The 21,886-nt window shown below is 40.5% G+C and overlaps 1 protein-coding gene across 1 annotated transcript in view; it reads left to right on the top strand.

The window, feature by feature from the left end:
* The window catches only part of LRCH1 (leucine rich repeats and calponin homology domain containing 1), a 192,034-nt gene that overhangs the window by 164,738 nt on the left and 5,410 nt on the right, over positions 1-21,886 (top strand). Inside the window, exons 16-18 of the mRNA XM_060079853.1 lie at positions 1,853-1,962; positions 6,401-6,538; positions 9,482-9,559. Of these exons, the coding sequence (XP_059935836.1) occupies positions 1,853-1,962; positions 6,401-6,538; positions 9,482-9,559 (326 nt within the window). The remainder of the gene's footprint in view (positions 1-1,852; positions 1,963-6,400; positions 6,539-9,481; positions 9,560-21,886) is intronic.

Below are 21,886 nucleotides of genomic sequence, written 5' to 3'. Positions count from 1 at the left end.
CTTCTGGTCACTATGTTTAAATGGGTAGATTTTTTGGTTGGTCTCAATATGGTGCAAAGGCAAATTTAATGCATTTCCAGTTTCTTCCGTGCTTCTTATTTTGTCAAATCCTTCCTCATTTCCCTTTGCTCTGTGAACTTCTCATCTCTCCCTGCTGCTTGGTCCACCCTACTTCCTTTGCCTGCCTTGCCTTTATTTTTGAAACAATTGGTCTCGCTTCCTGTGGGGTTCGGTTTTTGTAGGTCTTGGTGACAAGACTTCGGCTCTTTCTGCTTGTGACTTCCTTAGGTGGCTTGAGGCAGAAGCCCAGGCTCCAGGCTGACTTCTCTCTGAGGTTCCAGAAGGTGTTAACATATACAATAGATCATTCCCTTGCTCCATTAACTTCTGTAAGTCACGGATTTCTTAAGATGTGTCAACTTTCTGGTCCTCTATAGAGCACCAGAGGGCTGGTTCAGATATCCGAGATCTGATTCAGAAAGAAAATACTGAGATGTGAGAAGTATAGTGCAAGACACTTATTGAAGTGTTTTGGTTCAAAGATACAAATTGAGGTTAAAACGACCTCAATTAGTTGGGTGAATATGGGATAATTGATTATATGGTGGACTCCAGTTGTTTTTATTCAAAGTATATTTGTAAACCATATTTCATTAAAAAACAAATAAGTTGAAATGCTTTTAAAGTGGTTCATAGCAAATGTTTGGCAGAATAGAATAAACGTTACATAGTCTTCTTATTCTACATTATTGAAGATACGGTGATTGAAACCCCTAGAATTGCAGTATGGCAGTGCAGCCTTCTCCGTGGTACTGATTTTTAAAATCGGAGTTCTCTACCCCACATTGTCTGAAGCGCCCCCCTCATTTGTCCCCCCCGCCCCCGATCTGAAAATCTACGGGACACGGGGAACCAACCACAGCTCTTAACCGTTCTTTGCCCCCTCTGGTGTGCATGGAAAGTTGACAGTCTTAATAAGATAAGAATCTCAAGGAAGAAAAAGATGCAAGTTTAAATTCGCCCTGGGCTTTGTATCCTAATAAAAATGGCCATAATCACTCGGCCCGTACATAGCATATTTTGTACCTTCTCTGTTAAGCTTTAAAAGATGTCATCCTTCAAAGGTTGAGAGCATTCATTTTCTCTGCAGCCAGAGCCTTAACTCCTTCCAGAGTTGCCACTGTGAGTCGCTGTTTCTGGAGGTTGTAATTTTAAGGACCTGCAGCCAGAGATGATCTCTTAAAACTGTCTCCCATCTTGCCAGCTTTTCTAAAAGGAGTCTGTGGTCATCTCTGAAGAGCTGACTTCTGGGATGTGCTGTCAGTGACATGATAGAAGGCAGAATTTTTCCCTCCACACTCAGATACTTATCTGAGTGGATAGTGTGTATCATCACTTAGTTCCTAACCCAGGCTGATGAAAAACCTCAGCCAACAGAATCCTTAACCTGTGCTTGTTTGTAACCTGTAAAGCAGTTCTGTCTTATTAGTTGAAACAAAGTATCCAAATTTAATGAAAGGATTGTGAAACCTGGAGTGTAGATGAAAACTTGGAATAAAAGCAGTGGAAAAATAAAAGCAGTGGAAAAATGGGGTCTGGAATGGTGCCAAGGATGACCAAGCCCTTTCCTGGATTCAACTGATGGTTCATCCACACAACCCAGAATAATTGAATACATAATCTTCTCTAGAATATTCGAATCAAGCTTTTCACGTGAAGTCAGAATTTATTGTTTTGTGAGTGGTGAATGAATTATTTGGTTTAAATAAACTATTTGATTTAAATATGAGCAGCCCTATATGGCAACCTGTACTAGGTGCTCCATAAAGGCTTTTTTCCTTTTCTGTTACAGTGTTTCTTAGACCACAGAGAAATTTGGAATCTATAGACCCACAGTTTACAATTCGGCGGAAAATGGAACAGATGAGAGAAGAAAAAGAACTGGTGGAACAGCTCCGAGAGGTACCAGGAAACATTGTATAACTGAGTAATTATTTCCAGAATTGAAGCAGCATTCTGTATTTTTAAAAAGTAGACATTGGGGACTTCCCTGGTGGTCCAGTAGTTAAGACTTCACCTTCCAATACAAGGGGTGTGGGTTCGATCCCTGGTTGGGGAGCTAAGATCCCACATGCCTCGTGGCCAAAAAAACAAAACATAAAACAGAAGGAATATTGTAACAAATTTAATAAAGACTTTAAAAATGGTCCGCATCAAAAAAATCTTTAAATAAAAAAGTAGACTTTGAAGCACTGCAGACTGAATATCTAGTTTCAAATCTAGCCAGCTCACTGTTTGATATTGAACAAGTCACTTAACATCCCTGAGTTTGAGTCTTTTCATGTATTTGAGTCTTTCATGTATTAAAAACAATAGTTCCCATCTACCTCCATGGGATTTTATGAGAAATATATGAGATAATGTAAGTAGAAATACTTAATACCTATGTATAAAAGCTGGTATTATTTCAGTTCTATATGCTTTAAAAAATGCACTGTTATTAATTTACTTAATAATATGCCATGAATTTAAAGATATTTATAGTTATCCTTACTAGGTACCCCAAACCGGCCAGAATTTTCGAATGTCTTAATAGGCAAATCGTTTGAGTTCCTACCAAGGGTGAAGTCTTGTGCTGGGTGCCAGGGAAGATTTCAAACTCGGTGATGGCAGGGACCATGGCTGTCTTATTCCTTGTTGTGTTTCTGTCCCCAGCACAGCTCCTAGTGGGAACTGTGTATATATTTTTCTACCTTCATGGTCTTTGTCTCTAGTTAGGAGGATCGTATGTAAATATGTGGAAGATCAAACAGCAGGACAAGGGTCAGTCACCAAAGAACACACTGGTATTAGTTATTAAAGGCAGTACATCATGAATTACTACATAAGTTCTTTATATTTAAAGAGAAGTGCCATAGCCATGAACTAGACGAATATAAGAAGCTTCTTGAGGAGGTAGATTTTATACTACATCTTCTCCTTTCACTAGCAAATGATTATTGACGGCTCTCTGTGCCAGGCTGTATAGTCTAGGTGATAGACAGAGAAAAGAACAAAAAGGTCCCTGCTCGCATGAAGCCTGTAGTCTATTGAGAAGACAGAGTAAATAAGAAGGAAACAAATAAATACACAATTTCAGATAGCAATGAGTTCTACAAATGAGCAGTGAATCCTATAATTAAAATTAAAGCTGAATTAAGGTAGGTCAGAATCTTTGTTGTTGCAGACGATACTTTGTATACGGTTTAGCATGCAGTCAGGAGGAAAGAAAAAAAACCCAGAAACCTCTTACCACCACTTTAAGCCACTGTGGTTGACTCAACAGTCGCAGGGGGCAAGTCAGTCCTCTGTCATTTGCCTAGAGTATTTGGATGTGCCGTAAACTTGGGAGGTGAACTTTCAGAGATATGTAAACATAAGATCAGAAGTTGAGCTATGCCTCTCAAAGAGTGATATAATTTTATCTTAAAGCCTGGGTCATATTGATAGCTTATGTTTTAATTTAGTGATGTAAAATTAGAGACTGAAAGCATGCTTGGAAAAAAATGAGGTGTCTATACAAGACAGTTCTGAAAGAGAATTATGCAACCCTGTTACATGCACTGATTTTCAAGTGCTTCACTTATTGCAGATCTCCCAGTAAAGTCATCCTTTCTTACGCTGTTATCCATTTACAAGGAGCTTCTGCTGTAAAGCAGAAATTTGTATTTGAAGTTTTAAAAACTGATCTATCTACTTCTGCTTCTGAGGAGATGGAGTTGATGTACTTTTCCCCATTCATCCCACTAAGTACAACTAAAACCCCTGGTGATTATATATAAAATAAGCATAGGATCGCTCTGAAAAGTGGAGAGAATAATTCAGACGAGCTGGGCTCCTTGGGACTAGGAATGACAGTGGTGGTGAGTCCAGTGGGATTTCTTTTTTGCCTTATCTTTCTCAGACTTGAAGGTGAAGTAGTTAGAAACCGGAAATGCTAATGGGCACAAATTAAGAAAAAAAAAAGTCCCAATGAAAGCTTGCTTACTTTAGTCAAAGGACCAGAAAAGGGGCAGCCTAGTGAGATAGAAAGTTTTTAGACATTAAAGGCTCTACTCCAGCTAAACGCTACAGAAAACGCGTGGTCCCACCCCTACCCTTGCCTGCAAAGATGGCGTAGGCAGCTCGACTTTAACCTCTGCCGGGATGGTATCAGAGAAGGCCAAGTTGGGAGCCAGGAATTTCATTCCCACGAGCTAAGAATGATCCCGTCCCCTCCCATGGTATCAGTGGAGCCCACATGGGGAGCCTGGATTTCCACACCCACACCAGTCACTGACAGCAAGTGGGAATCTGCATTTACACAGCAGTAACAAGGTGGTAGCCTCCCTTTCCCTGCCAGAGCAGTGTCCAAAAAAGCCAGCTAAAACAGAAAGTTTAAATAGAATCCAGAGTCTCATAATACCAGAAATGTCCAGGTTTCAACCAAAAAAATCACTCATTTGGGCTTCCCTGGTGGCGCAGTGGTTGAGATTCTGCCTGCTAATGCAGGGGACACGGGTTCGAGCCCTGGTCTGGGAGGATCCCACATGCCACGGAGCAACTAGGCCCATGAGCCACAACTACTGAGCCTGCACGTCTGGAGCCTGTGCTCCGCAGCAAGAGAGGCCAGAATAGTGAGAGGCCCGTGCACCACGATGAAGAGTGGCCCCTGCTTGCCACAACTAGAGAAAGCCCTTGCACAGAAACGAAGACCCAACACAGCAAAAATAAATTAATAAATTAATTTTTTAAAAAAATCACTCATTCTACCAAGAACCAGAATGAATGTGAAAGGATAATCAACAGATGACAGCACTATTGAGGCAGAGATGTTATCCTCTGACAAAGATTTTATACTGTTCATGATAGAAATGCTTCCACAAGCCATTACGAACACAGGTGAAACAAAGAAAAAAATAGAATGCCTCTGCAAAGGAATAAAAAATCTTAGCAGAGAAATAGAAGACATGAAGAAGGACCAATGGAAATTTAGAACTGCAGAATACATTATCCACAGAAGAAGCCCAGGGGGTGGGCTCAACAGCAGAATGGAGGTAACAGAGGAAAGAATCAGTGAACTGGAAGAAAGAACAATAGGGATTACCTAATCTGAGTAGCAGAGAGAAGACAGACTGAAAATAAATGACCAGAGAGCCCCAGGGACCTGTGGGTGTGTAACAGATGATACACATTCATGTCATGGGAGTCCTGGAAGGAGAGGAGAAGGGGAGTAGGGCCAAAGAGGTTCTGGGGGGTGGGAGGGAAGTGGGTGTGGCTGTAAAACAGCATTGTGAGAGAGCCTTGTAGTGATGGACATGTTCTATCAACGCCAATGTCCCAGTTGTGAAATTGTAGTATATATTTTTGAAGGTTGTTACCTTAGAGGGAAACTGGGTAAAGGGTACATGAGATCTCTCTGTATTACTTCTTATAACTCCATGTGAATTTATAATTATCTCAAAGTGTTTAATTTTTTAAAAAGGGAGAAAAATTGATTTTTGAACTAAAGCATGGTCTGAGAGAAAAGCATCTCTTAATCCCTTTTCTGCCCCTTGCAGTCTGTCTGAACCAGTTGGATTTGGGTTTTTTAATTTATTTTTGTTTATTTTATTTTATTTTATTTTATTTATTTTTTATTGAAGTATAATTGACTTAAAATATGATTTTAGTTTCAGGTGTACAACATAGTGATGTGATATTTTTACACATGGCAAACGATCACTATGGATTTGGCTTTTATTGTTCAACTCATTCTGTTTTTCTATTTTCATTGCTAAGTCTGAGGCAATGTTGAACTTAAGAAGTCCATTTTTTGTTTTTGACTGTCTCAGGTCTTCATTGTGGCACATGGGATCTTCACTGTGGCATGTGGGATCTTTTGTTGCATCACATGGGCTTCTCTCTAGTTGTGGCATGTGGGTTTTCTCTTCTGTAGTTGTGGTGTGGGGTCCAGAGCACATGGGCTCTGTAGTTTGTGGCACTCGGGCTCTCTAGTTGAGGTGCATGAGCTCGGTAGTTGTGGCGCGTGGGCTTAGTTGCCCCGCGGCATGTAGGATATTAGTTCCCTGACCAGGGATCGAACCCGTGTCCCCTGCATTGGAAGGCAGATTCTTTCCCACTGGACCACCAGGGAAGTCCCAAGAAGCCCATTCTTTTAAAAATTCAACTAATTAAAAATTTTAGACACAACTGAATTTGTTTTCCTACAGAGGGATTTTTATTTTAATATCTTTCGAAAAGGTTGAAATCATGTCAGTGTTTTCCACGTGTTCTTATCCTTCTCCATAATGAAACTTAAGTCTCAATTCATAAATACCCATAACTGTATTTTACCCTCAGTTGCCTGAGAGCAATTGGCTTCCTTCTGATTCCTTCCCAGAGCATCGAGATGAGACTCAAGGTCAGCTTGCACGAAGACCTGGGGGCTGCCCTCATGGATGGCGTCGTCCTCTGCCATCTAGTCAACCACATCCGCCCGCGATCCGTTGCAAGCATCCATGTCCCCTCACCAGCAGTCGTAAGTAACACCATATAAAGGGAAACTAACTCTTACATCAAACAAACTCCTTTGGGATAGTATTGCTGGTTAAAGATACCGAAGGGATCTCCAGGACCCTGCTCAAATCCTCTGTGTTGGGCCCTAAACAACTAGAAGAGCAGAAAAGGAATAGCATTTCTGAATGAAGCAACATTTTCACTGTAAAAAGGGAAAATATTTAGAGTAAGTATGTAAAGGACAGAAAAGGAACTTACTTCAAATATAAAGCAAAACACATTAAAGAAATGCTTGGGGTGCTAACTTTAAGACTGTAGAGACACAAAGATTCATTCCTCACAAGGAATTATTTAAACAGGAATTATTCCAAAACAGTTTTTGGAAAACTTCTTTTGGTTGGTGAGTTCTCTTCTAAATGGAAACTCTTTCCTCTATTAATTATTGAGGATTTTAGAATAGCTCTGAAAAGATGTGGATTCTGTATAAAATATCATTAGTAATCTGTCAGGCCAGAGGTTGGTCAGCTGGTCATTAATTCAACAATTCCTTGATCACTAGCTGTGCTCAGGGGTAGGTTGGAGATACCAAGGAAACTGGGGAAAGATGAAAGAGACCGAGTGAGATGCCATTCGTCCCTAAAAATCCTCGTCTCCATGTGGGGGAGATAAAGCAGGCACTGGCATCCTCTTCCTGTAATCATGGACCATATTACCATCCAGAAGAGAGCTATGGAGTGATTTTATGGTCATTCAGATGAGGGAGGGGGAATCAAAGATAAGCTGGTCTTTGAAGCCTACGTAGGGTTTAGACAAGTAGAGAAAACCTCTATCCATACTGTTTACTATTAGGTGAAGCAGCAGAGTTGAGGGGCTAAGAATGTAGGGGTTGGATTCCAATTCCACATCTATATAATCCATACGACTTTGGGAGTTATTTAACCTTTCTTTAACTTGATTGGCTCTTCTCTGTCATGGAACTGCTCCCATGAGGATGAAATGAGGGCCTACATGTGATATAAATGTGAATGCAAGCCATTGTGATCATTAGTGTTTATGAACAGATTTTTCAAAAGCCAGAGCCCCCAACCTCAAGGCACAGTGTTCATAAAATATCATATGAAGAGTGTGTGGAGTGAAAGCCTCATGTGAAGCCCCACTCCCCGCCCAGGAAAGCATCGTAGTGGCATTATTTTTCTTAGTTTCTTTTCTCTTGGCAGCAGGAAAAATTAGCTGATGATCGCATTTCAACTGTCAGTTTTCTTTCTATACGGTTGAATATATTTTTCCCTTCAAAAGACTGACCACTTTTTTGCCTCAGAAAACACAGGAAAAAAAACCAAAACAAAACAATTTGTCTTCTGATTCAAATTTGCTTTATCTGCCTTAGTTTGGGCAGTAAATTCTGTCCTATAATCAAATATGAAAAAGTTTTGAAGTCCAAACTACTGTTAAGTTGTTTGAGCTGTGTACCAGATTCCCATTCAGTATTTTTCCCCAACTTATAAGAAAGGAAGTAGGATTCCTCAGCCTCCAATTTAAATATACCGTTATTGTGTTATAAGGTATGAGGACACTATGAATCATGTATCTACACACATTGGTATATTTGATCAATTCTTTAGGAAAAAAATGCTACATTCTTTGGTTGTCACCTTTTATCTTTTTCAAATAAAAAAATTTAATTGAAAATATAGTGGGGGCTTCCCTGGTGGCGCAGTGGTTGAGAGTCCGCCTGCCGATGCAGGGGACACGGGTTCGTGCCCCGGTCTGGGAAGATCCCACATGCCGCGGAGCGGCTGGGCCCGTGAGCCATGGCCGCTGAGCCTGCGCATCCGGAGCCTGCGCTCCGCAACGGGAGAGGCCACAACAGTGAGAGGCCCGCGTACCGCAAAAAAAAAAAAAGAAAAAAAAAGAAAATATAGTGGGAATAATGCTTGATTGGAGAAAATGGAGAAATGCAGGAGGAAAATATATCATGTTCTATCCCCCCACCCAAAGACAACCACTGTTTACATCTTGGCTTTTATGCTGCTAACATTCCTCCTACATATAAGTTGTTTTTGAATTGTGAGCTCTCATATATACTATTTAGTAGTTTTTAAAATTTATGAAAACCTAAGTATTTCCCCAGGTCATTAAAACTCTTCATAAATATCCATTTTAACAACTGTGAAATATTTTAGCTTATGTTATTATATTGTAGTTTTCCTTTCTAGAAATGTTTCTAAATGTCCACTTCTCAGAAATTCTTCACTGAGCATCTTGAGCTCCCATTGACCAGACCCAGCCACGGCGTAGCGGTAGAACCCGCTTCCGTCTCCAGTCTGTGCCTTCACTGTCCACTCCCGTGTTTGCACAAGTTGCTCACTCTAACCTAGGAGGCTGCTCCCCACCCTGTCTCTAAATCTCGTCGCCTTGCAGCATCACCAGCTTTCTAATAAAACCAAATTGCTTTGGCGAGAAAGAGAGTCATTGGCCTGGTGAATTTAACCCTTCATATAGAAATATATTGGCTGATGGGAAAAGGTGATGTTTATGGTGTACTTTTAAGTAAACTAAAGCAGGTTACACAACAGTATGATCTTATAAAAACTGTGTGTGTGTGTATATGTGAATCCACACATATACATTCACATGTGCAGAAAATCTTGCACACGTGTATATACATATATACATGTATGCAGAAATTCTACATATAAACACATATCTATGTGTGTATATGTATATATATATATATGCATATCTTTGTGTACACACACAGTGTCTAGAGGAATATAATCCAAAATATTAACAGCTCTATAGGTGAATGTTTCTGGATAATTTTTTATTGTCTTCTGTTTGCTTATGTATTATTTTTCTCCAATAAACGTGTAGTACTTCTGCCATTTAGAAAGTTTAAAATTTAACCTGTTATTACAAGTATTTCTCTTAATAATTCTTTATTTCTGAATATTTGCATTTATAGCCTAAACTTAGCATGGCCAAATGCAGAAGAAACGTGGAAAACTTTTTGGAAGCATGCCGAAAATTAGGAGTACCAGAGGTAACATCAAACTTAGTTCCAGTAACTATGTTTGAGTAAAGATTTTAGTTAATATATATGGTTGAACCTATTGAATAGATATACACCTTTGTCCATCCTTTTTCATCTCAATCTTTCTTGAGGAATAATGTTGAATAAGTTATATAAAATTTTAGTTTAAATTACTCTATTGCAGTGAAATAAAAATGGCTTAAAATGGTATGGTCAATTCTGAAGAAAAGCGGAATATAATTTTTTTAAGGTTTTGAAATAAATGCAAAATTCCAAACTTAAAAAAAAAATTTAGTTAGCTTGATTCTCTTCTCAAAGAGCAGAAATTGCTGAAGCTTCAGGGAGCCTTCTGTGGGTTACATAGGGTAGAATTTTGGAGGTAATGATTTTTCCCTATCCAAAGCTCTTAAGCACAGTAGACCTGTAGTTGACCACTGATTTGTTGATTTGCACTCCTTGTAGGTTTGGGGTATGTAGTTCAAAATAATAAGCATTGAAGATACTATAATTATTGTTATTATTATCATTCATCACAACCATTCATAATAACAATGTTTGTATATTGCTTTATAGTTTGTTAACTGTTTGCATTAACATTTTCCCTTTTAGTCTACTGTAGACCCAATTGGCAATTCCCTGTAGCCAGCCCAGCAATGATTTGCTACTTTTTCTTTCTCCCAAGCTAAGCCCCAGCCTTAGCCTCAGCCAGATAAGATAGCTGATTTGGGTCTTCTAACGACTTTACTATCAGTAACATAAAATGATTTCTTAGGGAGATAAAAGACAGTTCACTCAGAATTTGGGGATAAGTTGATAAGCTTTTCATCATTGTGATAAAGGGAAATAGACAGAAACTACATTTCTTAAAATTTTCTTCTGTCTTTTCTAATATTCCAGGAATAAAGTAACTACAAACTTTATCATGAGATACTGTTTTTGCGTATGTGAAGGAATTACATTTTCATGTAGTTCTACTAATTGATAGGAGTTAGTTATTGGAATTGAGTAAGGCTTTTTCTCCCTCCCTCCCTCCCTCCTTTCCTCCCTCCCTCCCTCCCTTCCTCCTTCCTTCCTCCCTCCCTCCCCCCCTTCCTTCCTTCCTTCCTTCCTTCCTATTTTTCAGCTTGGTGACATTTGAAGGTGAGAGTTAAGTGGTGGGCTTCTAATCTTATTTGAGGAAAAGGAGAGAATTATTAAAACATCTTTAAGTCAAAACTGTACCAATTAAAAGAAGCTTTCAAATTTGTTTTTAAATAGAGTGTAATCTTTATATAAGGTACTAAATGTCTTTATGATCAATCCAAATGTCTTTCAGCAATGTTAATCTGTGTGTCTGTATCGTATGTGTGCATTTTACTATTGCCCATACATTCTTGGCTTCAAATGTTCGTGAAATTCTCATGCGCCTACCATTTTTAATGATTTGATTCCATCATGGGTTAATAAGTGTGTGTGAATCAAAATTATCACACCAAGTTTCAGATTGTACATTATTTTTGTCTGTACTCAAAAGCGCTGATGAGTTATGACCAATCCCCTGTGATATTTTAAAACTCATCATTTTTCTTGGCTTATGATGACACAAAGTGATGTAGAAATGCCCTTAACCATTTATTGTGAGTAAAGATTGGTAATTATGATTTCCTTCTAAAGTGAGGAAAAGGAAATTAAATTAGCATCAAAATGCAGAGAAAATTTTATCATAATATCTGAATTATGCCCCTAGCACTAATAGGCAACTGATAATTCTGGAGACAATTGAATTACAAGAAGTAAATCATCTTGTTTGCCAGTGTCCCAACTTAACTATGCTTAGTAAGAAATATATCACTAAGGCTATTTTTGAAACGATTTTTAAGATTTGAGGTGATTTTCAAGTTTGCATTGTGTATGTGTGTGATTGTGTGTACATCTGTATCCATCCTGATGGATAATCCAGTAGCATCTTACTGGTGACTAGAGTTACATTAAGTTCATTGCTACTAGAAAAAGTCTGTTGGTTGGTTAGCAGTTGAACTTCTTTAGTGAGATATGTTAAAGGAAGGGAGGAATATTCTAGTGGAAAACCAGAAATTGCAATTGGAGTGCAGCTGGCAAAACTTGCTGTATATACTCAAAGGAACATGCTTTCATCTCTTGGAATAAATGAGTCATAAATTATTGGAAATGAGGAAATGTTTTCATCTAGGAATGCGATACTAAGTTGGGGGAGGGGTGGAAATAACCCCTTCTTCCACTACTTAAGATGGGTGATGATTTGAGTGTATATGTGGCACACTGCAATTCTAGTTGCAGGAATTCTCCCCTTGCAGTCAGACATTTTAAAAGTCTGGTACTTAAAAGTGGAGGACCTTTAACGTTACATTTTCTTTTTTTGCTTCAAGCTTAATATTTGGGTAACAAAATACTCACTGATTTCCCAGCAGCTTAGTGAATTCCTTCTAATTTGCAAGCTCGCCCTGCTTTCTTCTCCATCCATAACTTATCTACATACACACACCGATAAGTCACGGAGATCTGGAATTCTGTATTATTTTAAGCTAAATAGCTAATTGACAATGATAAATCATCCTGTAGAGACTGAGAAGTCACAGCTGTGCTCTCAGCCCGAGTTTGTTGCCCTTTGTAATAGAATCACAGTTTGAAACTACAACCCAAAGTCAGGGTCGGCAGCTTACTCAGTTTTATCAGGTTCATCTGGGTGGAATGTGGTCACTGAGCAAATGATGACATATAAATTAATACGATGGGAAGGAAGCGATTTTAAAATTGTTCCCGTTGTTACAGTTTTTATTATATTTTCTCTAGAAGTCCCCAGGAACCCAGTCCCAGGTACCTGCCTCAGGGTTGGGCAAGGTTCATGAAGCATTTTATTGTGTGCCCAGTGGAGTGGCTTCCCTGTAAATGTGGCTTCTTTGAATTGGCTGCATTCAGAACTGCACACGGTGTAAGCGGCCTAGTTTATTTGCAGAAGGTCGGAGTCTGCACCAAGAGTAGATGGATACGGCGATTCTAGACCTCTGTCTGTTGTTCCTGACGTTTGGACGAGGCTACATCTATACCTTTCTTAGTCCAGGGGCACAGACAGGACTTGGCAGTCAACGCCACCTATAGAAAGGATTGACATCACAGAAAGAAGTGGGCGTTGGGTTTCTGGAGAAATTCTGTTAGGGCGACAGCAGGCGTATTTGCCATCATCTGTGAGGGATTCTGGGAAGAGGTAGAGGTTTGCTGATGAGAATACCAAGGGCAGATCCTGAAACACAAATCGGAAATGCGCCCCCCCACCCCCACCCTCACCCTGCCGGCAAGTTCCTTTTCTGATGGCAGAGTTAATCTCTTCAGGTAGTGATTTCAGCCTGGGTCACTTCCTGCTGCCCATTTCCAGTGCCTTGGGGTGTTTTGGTTTTGATTTGGTTTTTCTGTTTGGGGCCAGTTCTTCAACTACTGGGACAGATTGAGTGACTGCCACCTGGAAGGAGAGGCGTGAGGGCGAGTGCGGAGGATCTGTGAGCAGAGCGAGGGACACAGGCTTGGGGTGAATTAGCCGCACCTGTGCTGTTCACTGGTTATGTGCCCTGAGGCAAGCGCATTAAAGCCCGGAGCCGTGAATCACTCGCCGGGACCTTCTGGCAGCTGCATCATCTTCTCAGATGCTCACGGTTGAGGCTCGGAGGCCAATATTTTATTACCCTGCTCTGAGGATACTGAGGCCCAGAGACGTTACACAGTTTCCTAAGCTCACGCCCGCAGCTGGGAGGCAGCGGAGCTGGCGTTCGAACCCAGGTCCGTCCGCGTCCAGCGCCTGCCTTCTTTCCGGCACACACAGGGGCTCTCTGCGGCCGGGTTCCCTGCTCTGCAAACTGCAGGTGTTGGACTTAAGCAGTGGATTAAACCACGTTCTCAGAGCCCCTTGATTCTTCCTGAAGCCAAGGCGCGGCTGCAGATCACTCCCACGCCCTTGATTCAGACACGGCAGTTTCCCCTTTGCCTGTGTGGCATGTATCCGCTTTCCAGTTAAGAGTTCCTTGGGGGGGAAAGTGTCCTGTTGCTAATTATAGTTTGAAAATCACTAGACCCTTAAGGTTACTTTGAGCTGATAGTCCATGGACGCTCAGCTCCATTCCACAGCGCCATGATTGCTTTCCCCCATCAGCTCCTCTGAGGCAGGAGAGGCAGGAAAATTACCCTACGTGCGTCAAGGCACCCTGGGAAATCTGGGGGTCAGATGATGTTGCTGGCACCATCCCATGGCCCCTTGTAGTGCTGATGCCGCTGGTCAGACTGTGCAGCTGTCTGACCTCTGGTGCAGCTTGATCTTGAACACAGGCCTTGGCGGGCTTCCAAATTCTTCACTATCTTCTCTTTGTATCACCCAGGAATCTGATTTCAATTAAGCCTTGGAGTCATGAGGCTATTTGTGGACATACTGAGGCTTCCTTTGCCTTTCCTGAGTCAGCTTGGTCATTTCTGGCCTCTGATCTTGATGTGGAGGATTCACGATTGGCTCTTGGGGGTCTCCAGTTCGATCCAAGTTTAGGGCTGTTTTAGGACTCTTACTAGTATTGTCCCAGGCCGAGAGAAATCTCTCATTTGTGAAGCATCAAAAGTATTAGAAAATAGATATATATTTTTTTACTCACCAGGGAAGTATTTCACCTTGGTTTTATTTTTTTATTTTTTTGGAGGGGAAGACACTCTGGTCTTTTTCTAAAGGGAGATCCCCTGGTCTCCTTCTCTCGGAGGAGACACCCTGGTCTTTTTCTGAGAGAAATTGCCCTGGTCCCTGTCTGAGGGGAGACACTGACGTCTCTGTCTGAAAGGAGGCTCCCTGGTCTCTGTCTGAGGGAAGATGCCCTGGTCCCTTTCTGAGGGGAGACCCCCTGGTCTCTGTCTGTCTACTTGATGTTAAACAAGTAGCCTTGGCCTCCAACCTCTGTAAGGAGCAAGGTCCTTAATTTAACAGACTTGCCCTGTTTAGAGGAGGAAGGGACATGGAATAGAAATGCACCTTGTTTTCTAGCTGCCCAGCCTCTCCTGTTCATTACTGTCTCCAGAGAGGAATTGGGGAGGAGGGTTAGGACAGCAACTCCAACAGCTGTACAGGGCTCTTGCCTGCCGGATAGCACAGAGGCCAGGGGTCCTCACTAGACTGTGGGAGGTGGAAGGTTTTCCTTCCATATCTACAAGGACAGGTTCCTTGGTGTCCAGCCTCTGCATCAGCCAGATGGAGTTAAAAATAAAATCCTAAAGTACACTGAGATGCTAATGATGACTGCATTGATACAAGTGGAATTATGGCTGAGTTTTCTTTTCAGTGCCTTTCATATTTGTATTTTGTTGACTTTTATAAGAAGATATTATTTTTGAAAGTAATTGCAAAACTTTTCCTACTTTTTACCTGTCGTAAGGGTTTAGGACAGTTTATGTAAATGATCTGAATTTTTTAAATCGAAAGACGTTCTATAAATTGAAGCTACCTTTTTTGTTTGTTTGTTTTAATCTTGAGAATAGGAGATATGAATTCCTTCGCCTCTTTGAACCTTATGTGTCTTTTTTCCCCCAAATCAATGACTTTAGTGTCAATTTAAGTCATAACTGATAAACACTTTTGGGGGATGGTGAGATTCTTATTACAAGATTTATTTTAAGTTTCCATTTACGTTGGTTACTTCCAAGGTTGGATGATCAGAGGTGCAGATTGACGCCAAGTTATTATGTTATTAATGTAAATTTTTAAATCGCTAATGCATTAAGAAGAGCCAGTCTCTAGCTTGTAAAACCAGTCATCTCCAATGGTTAGTAGGTGTGTGTCACCATTCATGTAAGAATCCTTTCCCCCTGTGTGTCTCCTGGTGGTAGAGCCACTTCCGGTCAGTGGTCTGACATTGGTACATGGTTGAGGACAAATACTTTCTCGAAGCAGCATCTTCAAAGAGCTTGAAATTGCATTCTAGATGAATTAGCTTACTGATATTAGAGTTACTAAGTGCATAAAATTGGTGATTAGTTCTTACATATCTGGACAAAACTCTGGAAAACTTTTCCTGCCTCACTCCACTCTCTGCCAAATTACACCTTGCCAGTTAGGGCTTTACATTTTCAGAATGACCATCAACATTCTTGTGCTATGACATTTTAGATTAAAAATACTTTGTAAGCATACTGCCTTTCAAAATTAAATTTAAATAAACTATTTATAAGCATACTGCCTTTCAAAATCAAATTTAAATAAACGATATATTCTAAATTTCTTAGAATTTAGTCTGTATTATACTCAGAATGCCTGTAAATTAGACCTTTTGATCGATCTGTGTACGTTTTTGTTTCTATCTGTAGTATTTGGGGAACCTGAGTTAATCTTTAATAGTAATCTTAGTCACACACTCTTGTGTTGACTTGTATGAGAATCAGTGAACTTCTGGCGATTGTGATTTCTGTTCACTGTAACGGGAATTAGCATCTGCACTTGCCCCTCGGGACTCTGAGTGTATTAACTATGTTTTTTAAATGCCTTGCAATAATTACTAATGCTCTGTAAATACATGGTGAAATTAGGCCTCTTTCAATTTCCTTCCTTTTTAGTGTTTTCCTATTTTAATTTTAAGAAAAAAATAAAGCATAATCTGTAAGTCCCTCTTATTAAGCCTGAAATTTGGAAAGCACAAGGCTCAGAAAACTCCCAGGTTCCCCTGGCAACTTCAGCCCTGGTTCCCATCATAGCATCCTTGAGGGACTGATCTGACGGCCATGGGCTGTGTGACGGGGGGTAGAATCAGAGAGTAACCCACACTCCACACATTATGATGCTTCAGATTTTTGCCTCCCAGCCAATCTTAGACCCATACTTTTTTCTTCAGAGATCGTGATTTAATTTAAACCACCCGCTATGGACTGTGAGTCTAAGCTTTACCCACTTTAATCTGAATAAAGCCCAGAATCTGTGGCATCATGAAATTATTTCCAGAATGAGAAGAATGGTCTGTGTTGCCTACCCATGCGAGAAGTGTACCACTGAATAAATACACTGGAAACTGCAGACAATCTAATTCTTAGTTCTTTGATGGAGTTGCTGGGGAGCAGACCAGACATTTTCCATAGGCTTCTGGGAAATGTATTGAAATATATCCTGGAGATAAAATGATTTGCTTTTAACATGGAAATACCACTTTGGTGACAATCACATTTTAGTGTGCATATGCCTTCTGTCTTATGTCTGTTTTCCTCAGAGTTCACTGATTAAGCACACCATTGCAATAGAAAATTCTTATTGCAATAGAAATCTCCTTCTCTTAGATGTTTCCCCATCTGTTAATTCCTGATCAGCATCTCTGTCACAGTGAAATCCATTCTATGTGTAGCTGTTTTAATTCTTGAGAAAATAACAATGGTAGCTTGATTCCTCTAAATGCGCTGAGAAAAGATGCACAGTGTGAATAGATATAGCATGATTTATTAATATCCTTTAAAAAATCTTTTGTTAAGAGGATCTCTACCTTAGTAATTTAAGATTAGGAGGTTTATAATCTTATCAACGCACTTACATTGATTATCCCTCTTTACCAGAGGGCATCAACCTAACTGCAGAAGATACGGGCAAGACAGAATCTCTTAGAATCATCTTTCAGTTGCTCTGTGATTTGCATCTGCTTAGCAGTGATGCTAAAACAAAGGGCAATATTGTTGCAAAGTATATTATAAAATATATAATATATATATTTTTTAAATGCTTTGCCTAATTTGGACATAAAGCTACATTTATGAGATATATCACAGATATTTTCAATCCTTGTTTAATTTGGAAACAAAGCCAGAACTTTGGTACATACTGAGATAGCAATAATAATCATTTTTAATTTGAAGCTGGTCATTTCTGGTTCAGGAATTCAGGGTATCAGAAAACCATTTGCTTCCTGATAGCAGTAGGCATCCAGAGGTCAACTCATAGGACTATCTTATTTGTGCGTTTAGTTGATAAAGTAGGAATTCTGCCTCCTTACATGGTGACTGTCAAGTAGACAAAACACGGAGGCCTGTTCTCCCCGCCCCTCCCCCTACACATACCTGTTTAGTGGTGAAGAAATTTACATAATTCCTCTATGCAGGAATGTACCTTTATTCTAACTGCAGATCTAAGAAGCCTCTTTTAAACTTTTGGTTTATGTCCAGTTGTGAAAATGTGAAATTTAATGTAGTTTTTGGGCACATGCAGGGACATGATTAAAACTAGCATTCCCCAGAGTTTATCAATAATCCTAAAAGGAAAACAAATTAGGCGCATGTATTCCCTTTCGGAGAGAAATACTTCATATTCAGTCTTCATAGACCAGGGTAAAAAATGCACTAAGAGAATGGTGAGGAAAGGTGGGGGTTAAATTTTGAAGTTTGTATTTTTCCCTTTAGTAAAGTGAAGACCTAAATGTCCCAGGTGCAAAAGCTCTTATTTTTATGCCATTGCTGACTCATGATACCACTTAAATATTAAACCTGTTTGAATACCAGAAGGATGTATAAATTACAGAACCTTCTGTTCCTCGATAGTGAGATTCTGGGTGAGGCATTTCTTTGTCCTATTTGCATAGACTGTGTCGGGTATGCTGCTTTTTGTAATTAATTAAAAAATCTGTGGTGGAACGGGTTCTACCTGCTTGAAATAAGGGGTTACTCTTGCCATTTGCTAGTAACTAAACATGTGTGCTTCTTTTCAGCCGTTTTTCTGTGTATTTTTAATTGTATGCACTGTCTCTTTCTGTTCTGATGGCTGCCCTCGGAATAGGCTGACCTCTGCTCTCCGTATGACATCCTGCAGTTGGATTTTCGTCACATTCGAAAGACTGTTGACACTCTGCTGGCACTCGGGGAGAAAGCCCCACAACCACCTTCCGCCCTCCGCGCCAGGGACCTTATAAGCTTCTGTCTTGTCCATATTCTCTTTGTAGTTCTGATCTATATCACTTACCGCTGGAATGTTCTGTCTGCGTAACGCCCGCATGTGCATCCCTACACTCTGCTCTGTCGCCCTGCTCCGTGACAGGGTCCTTCCTCCCTCTGGGCCTTTGCCTCGCAAACTTCCATCCCTGTCATCTCTTCAGTAATCTCTGGAGTTTTGAAGCCACACGTTTCCACATCAGATTTTCCAGAAGCACAAACTTGATAGAAAGCAGCTCCCATGAGATAGTTTCTCTGACTTGCTGAGAAGCAGTGAGGACAGTGTGTCCACACCTCTTGCTTCCTCATCCCCATAGTGCCAGCAGCAGTGCTCTGCAGTGCCTCTTCTCTCTCCCAGTGAGCTTTGCTGCCCTGGGTAGAGGCGAAGAAGGTTCCAGAACAGGAGCAGAGGGGATTTAGCGTATGAACATCTTTCCATTGGGTCAGTATTTAAGTCGACTCCTAATTCAGGATTGGGCAATTTAACTGTAGAGGGAAGACAGAAAGCCAGCATTTGGGGTCCAATTTGGTCTATAACAATCTTTAAGAATGCCACTGTTGACCAAGTTGAAAAATACCATCTGGAGAATGACTGCTTTGCTGGCCATCCAGCTGGCTTCCTCCCTGCTTCCTGCAGCGGGAGCTGTGAAGGGCACCAGGGAGGGTGGTCCCCCACTTCCACCCTGAGTGAGCCCCTCTGCCCTGCTGCCTGAGACAGAGCTGTGCAGAAGGGCGCTGGGGAGGAAGGGTCCGGCGCGGTCAGAGCGTCCCCTGGAGGACCCACGGCACACCACTCTTTCTGCGTAGTTTTACTTATTCCTTGTTTGGTCTACTCTGACCGAGGCTCTTAGAAAAGCATTTTCCAAAAAGGGGTTCTATTTTTAAATCATGTAATGGGTCATTTCGCTTTTTTTTTTTCTTTTTTGCTACATCACATCATAACTTCAGGTCTAGAATGTGATGGATTTGACAGTATTTATTTTCAAATAAAGCCATGAGTCATGGAACATTCTTGGGCCTAGGGCTGGGGTTGCTATGACAGGAGCCAATAAGATTGCTCTTATTTTAGAAAAATGTAGTTTCTTCAGTGACTTGAAATTTCCATTTAACCTTTGATTTCCAGTGACATTAGCCACCTGCTTTTATGTTTAAGTAAGCTTAAAGGATTATATATTAATAACTATATCTGCTTTCGGAGCAATGTGATCCGTTTGCAATTAAAGAAAAAAGACATTAGAATCTTATCTAGGACAAGATATTCCTGGTTCTGGGATGTCGTTGTATAATATGCGACAGCCCTGCTTCAAGGTGAAGACAGACTCCCCTATGCTTCAATTGACATCGGGTTGCCAAATATTGTTTCTTAAACTGGGGGGGGCGGGGATGATGGAGTTCACTTCCTCAAGATGAATTTCTAGTTTACTCACAGGGAAACAGTCTTTATAGATGGCTACTAAGAAGATAATTTTATTTTTCTGAACATTTCCATGAATCCAGGGGACTTGAGGATGTGGAAAGGTCACATAGAAGAATATATTTATAAAGATCCTTTGTTGGTAAATCAGATCAGATTTTCTAACAGGAGACATTCTTTACATGATAATAGCTTGAGTTAACTGAGCTTTCCCCTCCTGATTTTGGGTTGATTGGTGAAATACAGGGTATGTGGAATTTATCTAACGTCAGTTGTGTAATAAGTAACCCGCAGATGTACTGAATTGCCTTTGGTGCTATCTTGTACTCTTCAATCTGTAACACAATAAAATCCCTTTGTACGATGTCTAACGAGCACCCTGAGCCGTAAGTTGCTTAATAAACACATTTTGGGTGACAGATCCAAGTTTTTATGGGCCCATCAATACGTTAATTTGTGTGCATCCAGAGTCGCGCTCAGCACTTCTGTCCAATTCTGCAGCGCACTGAGGCTTCCCTTCAAGGATCACTGCTGCTTGGATTTTTCTTCTTGAAGGGGGTGGGGGGCACAGGGGAAGAAGAGAGATGACTTACTGGGTGACCACCTGAAAGAAAATTCCCTCAGTGAAAACTGAGTAGCGCAATCCTGGGAGATCAGATTTAATTTTCAGTGCTGACTTGACATAGTTCTTTGGCCCTGTTCATATTTCTGTTTTGGCATCCAAAGTATTTTTTGGATGCACTTTCACTTCTCATGTCATTAGTGTATCTGTACCCTAATGTGTTGCTCCCCTGGGGATCTGTTGGGTGGTATTTTTTCATCAAGTAGTCTGGTAACAAGCAGAACACAATTAATTTAGCCCTTTAGGCAAAGCTTGGAATGAACTGTCCTGCCCATTACTGCTCATTTCTATTCAGAATATTATTAAGCCTCCCCATGGTTCTTCCCCAAGGTACTCACACACCGACTCATAGGCTAGCATGATGCCTGCCATTGCCACGTGACTAGGGATACTTGGCCAACCCACTTGTCATCTGAGAGGTGGTTGGGTGATTTATGTGTGCATACTAAATCTTCCTCTCACAAGGAAGACCATTTTTTTCAGTACTTACAATGCCTGATAAAAATTACCGAGTATTTATTTACATATTCTTTTTGAAATAGAAAGATCTATTTGAAATAGAAAGTTCTCTTTCTCCAGTTCTTCCAATTGGTAGCAACTTGCTACTCCGTGTCAGGATTTCCAAAATATGTGACAACTAAGTAAGTTCTATTAGTTCCTTCTAGTTATGGATTTGTGGTTCGTATGCAGCTCATTGTACTTGGGCAGAGACATATGAAACAGTGCTGGTGGGAAGGGCCCTACAGAACTCAAAAGCAAGACAGCTGAGTAGGAGTTTCATCAATGAGTAGATAAGTAAAGGCACTTGATATCCTGATACTAGTTATTTGTGAATAAGAAATTAAATTTAGGACATAGTGGTTAGGGTTATCTCTCTAAAATCCATGCTGGTCTCTGTCATAAGGAAAAAGGGTGTTTCACCTACAGGGTAAAAGTCATAGACAGTAGATTAAAATTTCAGGAGCTTGAAAGTGGTTCGGGATGAGGTGAAAAATATTTTAATGTGATTTTCTTTCAGGAGATTAGGTTTTTAAAATTAGGCTTCAGATTTTGAAATTAGTTCTCAATAAACTGTCAGGTATATATAATAGAATGTACACTTTTCTCCTTAAGACTATGAGGGTCCAGTTCCTTGCTTTTTCACTGGATTTTGTTTATGATTGTGTTCATTCATTCATTCCTCACATATTGAATGAGCACCCTTTGTACAAGACCCCATCTTGGGGATAAAAAGGTGATCATGACACGTGACCCTGTCTTCAAAAATCAGGAGTCAGCAAACTTCTGTAAAGTGCCAGTAAATATTTTAGGCTTTGTGGGCCATACCATCTCTGTTAGGACTACCCAGCTCAGCTGCTATAGTGTGAAAGTA

The sequence above is a fragment of the Mesoplodon densirostris genome, chromosome 17 (genome assembly GCF_025265405.1).
Source record: "Mesoplodon densirostris isolate mMesDen1 chromosome 17, mMesDen1 primary haplotype, whole genome shotgun sequence".
NCBI classification, from domain to species: domain Eukaryota; kingdom Metazoa; phylum Chordata; class Mammalia; order Artiodactyla; family Ziphiidae; genus Mesoplodon; species Mesoplodon densirostris.
Note: the sequence above shows the minus strand (reverse complement) of the source record. Positions and strands in the feature narration are given on the sequence as shown.